We start from the raw sequence: 7,149 nt of genomic DNA, 5'->3' as shown, positions 1-7,149 counted from the left end.
GTGATGCCCAAATAGTAACGATTACAGGTTACAGCTTCTCATAACAGTTTGTCGAGCCTAATGCTAACATGCAGTGATGATGTTGTTAATAATAACAATAACAATAATAATAATAATAATCATAATAGTAATTAATATAAATCATTTCGGCTATTATTTATTTCAAAACATGTGCTTTACATGATTGAACCAGGATAGAAACATTTAAGGACTGCACTGACGAAAATAAAATGAGACATTTTAAAATGATACAAAATATAATAATAATAATAATAACAATAATAATAATAAAGGGCAATAAGAAAACATTAAAAAAAGATGGATCAGTTCTCCGCTCAATCCTGATTCTACGTTCAGAATGAGTCAAATATCCAAGAAGACGTCGTGCTCAGTGAATCACATCACTACCAACTTTATTCCAACATTTCTTAACAGTTTGCATTTATAATTGTTGACAGTAAATGAGAAAAGTAAAATGTATCAAGTGAACAATAAGAGGACATGTATATATAGTATATATACAGTTCTCCTTACATTCTCCTTAAAAAAGCTGGAATCAGAGATTTTTTCCTCTTTTTTTTTCTCCTCAAAAAATTACATAAACTAATCAATTATCCAAACAGGAAGCAAACAATTTACTAGTTGACAAGTAACTGATTAATCTTTGCTAATGCTAGAACCACAGGGCAGAGAAACATGAATATTTTCCAAATGATTGCTCACTCTACAAGCTACAAGGCCAATAGTATTTTAAAGTATCTTTTGCACAAAGTTTGATTCTACCCAGTATATTTCCATTGTTTACAGTGGTATGGTTGGACACAATAGGAGAACAGAAATATGAAGGCAAACATTATATATACAACAAAGTATACAGAAAAATGTAAAACTCGGCGCCATTTCGTTGCAAACATTTATGACAGTTCAGTAATAGCTGAACAAGAAATTATTTATATATATATGTATGCACTTGCGCTGAAAAGTTTGGTCATCCAGAAAATGTCTGTGTTGTAAAACAAACTGTTTTATTAATGAAAGGAGTTACAAAATGAGTCGAAAACATAGTAAGGCCATTGACAAGGGTTGAAATAATAATTTTAACATGTACAAATCTCCAACTTTAACTAGATACTCAACTAACCTGAGGAAGGATCATTTTATTGCTTCTCATATCAGCACAGAACAGTTTTCAGCTCTGCTAACATAATGCTCTGGTGTTTTACTAATGAATTTGCCTTTCAACACTATAAACATGGATTAACACGATGTGCCACTGGAACACAGGAGTGATGGTTGCTGACAATATATAATAGATATTTCATTTTAAAAAATCAGTTAACACATTAACAATCTCTAGACTGTATGTCTGTTATTTTAATTTTTAAAAATTTTAAAAACTTTTTTTGAAAAAAGGACATTTCTAAGTGACCCCAAACTTTTAAGCGGTAGTGTATATATTTAACTAAACTGTCTAGGTGCAAAAAAGTCCACTATATATTAACATACATATTTAGGTATTAAGATACATTAAACTTAAAAGTGCTAACAGTGTAAAACCTTGAGGTAATTATCACCCATCTCTGCAATTCTCTGCAGCTTTTCCCCCCCGATTTTGGTTGAAAATGTCTAAATTTAAAAAAAAAAAAAACAATAGCATTGACATTCATGAGCGTTTTCTTTTCTTCAGGCTGGTTATGACATTTCAAAGTGAGTTTCATATACCGGTGAAGGGTTTTCATACACAGCCTCTTCTTCTTCTTCTTTTTCTTTTTCTTCTTTTTTTTTTTCTTTTTCTGGACGAAAAAAGTTTTTAAAGAAAATATTATTGTTCAGTTTCAAAACATGCACACACAGACAGACAGACAGACAGACAGACAGACAGACAGATATGGATATCTTTCTAGAATGTGGTTAAAACAGATAAAAACTCACCTTTTTTAGGACCAGAATGTGGCAGAGGTTTGTTGTTGATTCTAAATCTTAGAAATAAAACATTGTTAAAATGTGGCAATACAACCAGATGAACTCAAAATTGATCATTCGTTGTGTCTGGATAGTATTGTATTAAAACAATTATGTTTAACTATGACTGTTTTAATGCTGACACCAGTTGTGCATTTTAAATTAAAATGTATTAATGTGATCACCAGATTAGTTTCACTGATCCCCTGAGTGATATGTTAATCATTGCATTCATGTAATAAAATCCTTTTAACTGTTTGTGGAGACTGCAGTGTGTCTAACATGTGGTCTCAGAGTAATGTTGGTGTTAGATTAGTGTTATTCTACATTTACTCACCTATGAATATATGATAAATGTGTGGCTGGTAATACCATGAAGGCTTTGTTTCTACTTACTTTTTTTTATGAATATAATACCCTCCAGCTGCTCCTGCAGAAACAACTACTAGACAAGCGACAACAATTCCAGCAATGGCACCATCAGAAAGACCTCCAGATCCCCCATCTAAAAAGAAATAGAAAATGCATGCAGAGTCAAGCACAGAGTATGCTTTGTATGACTGCAGTTACAGTTAAATGATTGACTCAAAGCAATATAACAGAGATTCACATCCTGTTGGTGAAACATACAAATCTGCTGAGCTCATTTGTATTTGCTCAGGCAGATAAATTCAGACTGACTTTCAGCCGCAGCCGGCCTCTCGTTACCTGTTACAGACAATTCATGGACTGCAGACGATGTTTTCCCAGTTATAGTATTCGTTGCTTCACAGACGTAGCTGCCGCTGTCAGAGAGTCCAGTGTTGTTTTTAGTGAAAACAGCAGATTCATGTATCTCTGTTACATTCCGTTTCCAGATGTAAGTAGCAGTTGGTGTGGACTCAGCAAAGCATTTTAATATTAAAGTCTCTTTTAAATCAATCTTATCTGGACCTGCGATTTGAACATTTTCTGGTCCATCTGAAAGACAGATATTTGTAAAGTTCTTACATCATCACAAATAATAAAGAATACAAAACTAAATCTTGACATAATGAACAGTTTACCTACAGATCACATTTACGATGTATTTAGCTTGGTCGCTGCTGAGGGGGTTGCTGATTATACAGGAATATATTCCACTGTGTTTTCTATTCAGACTGCTAAAAGACAGCACTCTGTTGTTGTCGTGCAGGGTCATGTCTTCAGTCAGAATCAGATCTGAGTCTCCCTTCTTCCACTCTCTGGTAAACACAGAGCCCAGAGCCTCACAGGTCAAGTTGTCAGAGTTCCCCTCAATCGGCAGGTTTGTTGATGATGTGAGTGAAGCACCTGATATTCTCTCTGTTGGGCAAAAGGTGGTAAAAAATATGGAAACAGTTACTGAGGGTTGACTGAGTTAAACGTCGTTAACGTAGTGATATTGTAGTGAGATAGGTGCCTCCATCAGTGAGCTGAAATTTCGTCTTGCTGAAACAAAAACAAACAAATGCTTTTAATCAAACTTACCCAGTACAGAGACAACTGAAGGCTGAGATGTTTCATATCCAAGAGTTTTGTTGTTAAAGGCCTGACAGCTGTAGCTGATTTCATTCTGACTCATCTGAATGTTGATCAGTCTGAGCTCTGGTCCAGTATCAGACAGCAGGTCTCCATTCAGAAACCATTGAAACTGAGCAGCAGGTCTGGAGTCAGCTGAGCACGTCATGATGATGTCTGAACCTTCAGCATAGTATTCTTGTGGTGGAGATTTTGTCAAATTCGTATTTTCTGGGCCATCTGGATGTGTGGAAGAAACAACAACAAAAGGCATTATACACAGCTACAGTATCCCACAGCAAATTACCAGAAAAAAGAAATCTCTGTACAGTTTAATGTAACGGCCTGCAATGAAAACTTTCTTAATGAAACGGACTGTATAATAATTTAGTCCACAACTACAACACAAGCAAAGATGAAGTCAAGAAACATCGTAAGAGTAAGAGCAGTGGGTTTAGTTTGAGTCTATTAGAACGTAAGTGCTTCAGTTAGGTCGCGCAATCAGTTAGTGCGATACTTATCGTTGTCATTTGTGCAGATCGAGTGTGAAGGTGTTCTAGTGCTGGTTTACACTTGGTTCAACTTGCGAACCAGCTCCAAACCTGTTTGCTTTTCCACTTAATGGACTTTGTTGTAAGCTCACGGCAGACCGCTAACATTAGCACGCTACTTCGTCCGTATCAATCACATTACAGTTAAACAAATCAAAAAAATGATTGATACCTGTTTTTGTTGTTCTCGCTCAATGGCACAGAGGCTCGAAAAGTGGTATTTGTGAACTAGATTATTGTACAGGCTATAACTTAGTCTTTGTCTTGCTAGCGATCACCAGCTAACATTAGCATGCTATTGATGGCCCGCTAACGGTAGCACGATAGCTCGCCTGAATAAGTCACATTGCAGTTAAACGAATCAAATAAATTAATGATACATGTTTTAGTTGTTTTTATTGGTCTGATAACCCCGCCCCCAGCCCCTGACGTAAGCGGTTCGCAGTTTAAGAGCAGCAAAGAGTTGGTGCCGCTGTGCAACCAACGAACCGTTTGCAATTGGGAACCGGTTCTAGTCAAAAAGCCCTAAAAGTGCTGTAGTTTACAGAGATGTGGTCCTGGAATCCATTAGGTCAGAAAATGTGTTTCTAACATGTTGAACAACCCGTGAAGGAGCAAAAGACAAATAATCTGAACTCCTTTCTGTCTCTGTTTACATTCAGATGTTGTCAGATAAAGAAGTGAGTGTGTAGGTCAGTAACTCACAGCTGATGGAGAGGTTTATTGGTTCACTGGTGTTAGAGCTTACAGGATTGGAGACCGTGCACAAGAAAGGTCCCTGATCATAGCGGGTCACGTTAGTTATAGTGAGAGTGGCGCCTCCATCAGTAAGCTGAACTCTGTCACTCTCTGTAACCTCAGAGCTGCTGTTCAACCAGAGGAAAGAGAGAGAGGATCCAGAGGAGGAGCAGGACAGACGGACAGAGCTGTTGAACTCCAACAAGTCTGTGCTGCTGGCAGTTAACATTGGATCAGAAACTGGATCTGTAAGTACAAAAAAGATATTTGTATGTTTTTTAAATTTGCCATTACATATCAAAGGTTCAGTAGAGGGAAAAGCTAGTGTCTGTAAATTAATCTCACATTTCTCATGAGATGTTGAGTATTTATGGATGCACACTGAAAGTTCCAGCCACAACAAAAAGCAACATTTTCTCTCTTTTTCTTTACAATGACCAAAACGGCTGTTGTTGTTTTTTTTTACGAATGGCGTTGCACATCAGTTGGAAATTCACTTTTTGTAAAATTAATTCTAAAGAAGAAGAAAAAAGTTCAATTGAATTGCATAATCTCCACTCAGCACTGAAACATGTACATGTGAAAGATTGTCTCACCATATACAGCCAGTTGTGTGTTCCCAGATACCCCTAGTCCTGTAACTGGAATAATGTTAACGCTGAACTGTCCACTGTCACTACGAGCCAGATTCCTGAGCTCCAGAGATCCAGTAGACATGAAGAAGGTGATCCTTCCTTGATACCCTGGTGTAGTATCGTTTGAACCAGTGAAAGTGAAAATATTTGCAAAACCAAAATTCCAGGTCACTGATCCAAATGTGTGTTCATGTGGAGTCAGTGTTGTGGTGAACATCACCGTTCCTCCCACAGCTGCATTCAGAAGATCATCTTGTAGCACACCAGCTCCTTTGGTTAAACCTGGAGGAGACAGTTACAGCTCTGAGAAGCACTAAAATAAGTTGAGCACTTTGTAAAATGGGCCACTGTGATGATGTGCTTTCATCATAATTCAAAACAAATCCTGGTATTAAAACTCCTCAGAACAGGTTTCATCTGCTTCAGTGTTGTGCTCTCTCTAAATGAGCTTATATACGGTTTAATATACAGTCCCAAATATACAAGCTAATATACAGTATCATCATTCTGGGCATGCACAGTTGTAATACCTCGTTATAAAGTTTAGATGATTGTCATATTTACTAACCAGCTGAAGTAGCTGACTTGCTCCACAGACACACTGAACTTCCTCTTCCTTATGTAAACATTTGTGATTTCCCACTGATTTTCATTTCAACCACAACAACAGAGAGAGGGACTAATGTCTTTACTAATCCTTCCTTTCATATTTATATATGTACAGTATAGAGGTTGTGCTTCTGTTGCTGGTAGCCACATTTGTTATGCAAAGGACATACTGGGCTCAACTTGAACAATGAAAATAATTAATTTGATGAAGAGAAGAGAATAGTCGCAGGAAATCATTCATCAAACAAAATAGTTTCATGATCGAGAAATGTACTATACTTGAGTATAATTTTGAGGTATTTGTTCTTTACTTCAGGATATTCATTTTATGTAACTTTATATTTCTACTCCACTATATTTTGAGACAAATATTGTACTTTTTACTCCACTACTTTTAGCTACCAGCTTCAGTTACTTTTCAGGTCAAGATTTAACATAAAAAAACCAAGATGCATTTCAAGTGGTCAGACATTTTTTTAACGTCATTCTTTCATTGCTGCATTGAGGATTGGATATTTTTGTTCAGTGGCTTTAAATTGCTACAAAAATTTTCACTTCCTAACAAAGTGCATAACATGGATTTCTCAATCCACACAGTCTACAGACTGATCTAATGTGTGAGGAGCTCATACAACACGACGCTGTCTAAAACGCAAATAGAACAGCAACAATTTGCTCATCCTTTTTCAACCTGAATTTAATTAAAGACAAAGATTTGTTTTCAAACTGAACAACTTTTTTTTTTTAACACAATGTCACAACTCTTTTTGAACTGAGTTGTATAATGAGTCAGAAAAAAAGAGCTCACCTGAGATGACTCCCAGGAGGACAAAGTATATCACAGCTTTTTCCATTTCTTCTGCACGATCATCAAATAGGACAAAAAGAGAGACCACACTCCTTCACCTTGCCTTTGCTAATTTCTGAATAATGTTTGGTGACTTCAGTTTATGAAGGTAGAACAAGGAAGTACTGGCAGTGGGATAGTCCTGATCGTCTTGCCTCTTAAAGATTTATATACATGTATTGCTTTGCAGCGCTGTTAATCATTAATAGTATTATATTACATTATATGATTATAGTACATAACAAGCAGCCTTCCAAGATTAGAAATTCATTTTAAAAATACCAGTAAA

General features: G+C 36.4%; 1 protein-coding gene across 1 annotated transcript; it reads right to left on the bottom strand.

The window, feature by feature from the left end:
* Positions 1-1,188: 1,188 nt before the first annotated feature.
* On the bottom strand, positions 1,189-6,867 carry LOC131976182 (carcinoembryonic antigen-related cell adhesion molecule 5-like). Its single transcript, XM_059339102.1, has 9 exons — positions 6,822-6,867; positions 5,366-5,686; positions 4,737-5,015; positions 3,451-3,720; positions 3,013-3,285; positions 2,671-2,922; positions 2,359-2,467; positions 1,933-1,979; positions 1,189-1,793 (listed from the first exon to the last, which is right to left on the bottom strand). The coding sequence occupies exons 1-9, from the start codon at positions 6,865-6,867 to the stop codon at positions 1,693-1,695; spliced, it is 1,698 nt and encodes a 565-aa protein (XP_059195085.1). The 3' UTR covers positions 1,189-1,692.
* Positions 6,868-7,149: the final 282 nt, after the last annotated feature.

The sequence above is a fragment of the Centropristis striata genome, chromosome 8, assembly GCF_030273125.1.
Source record: "Centropristis striata isolate RG_2023a ecotype Rhode Island chromosome 8, C.striata_1.0, whole genome shotgun sequence".
In the NCBI taxonomy this organism is placed as follows: Eukaryota; Metazoa; Chordata; class Actinopteri; order Perciformes; family Serranidae; genus Centropristis; species Centropristis striata.
The sequence above is the reverse complement of the archived record's forward strand: the minus strand, read 5'-3'. Positions and strand labels throughout refer to the sequence as shown.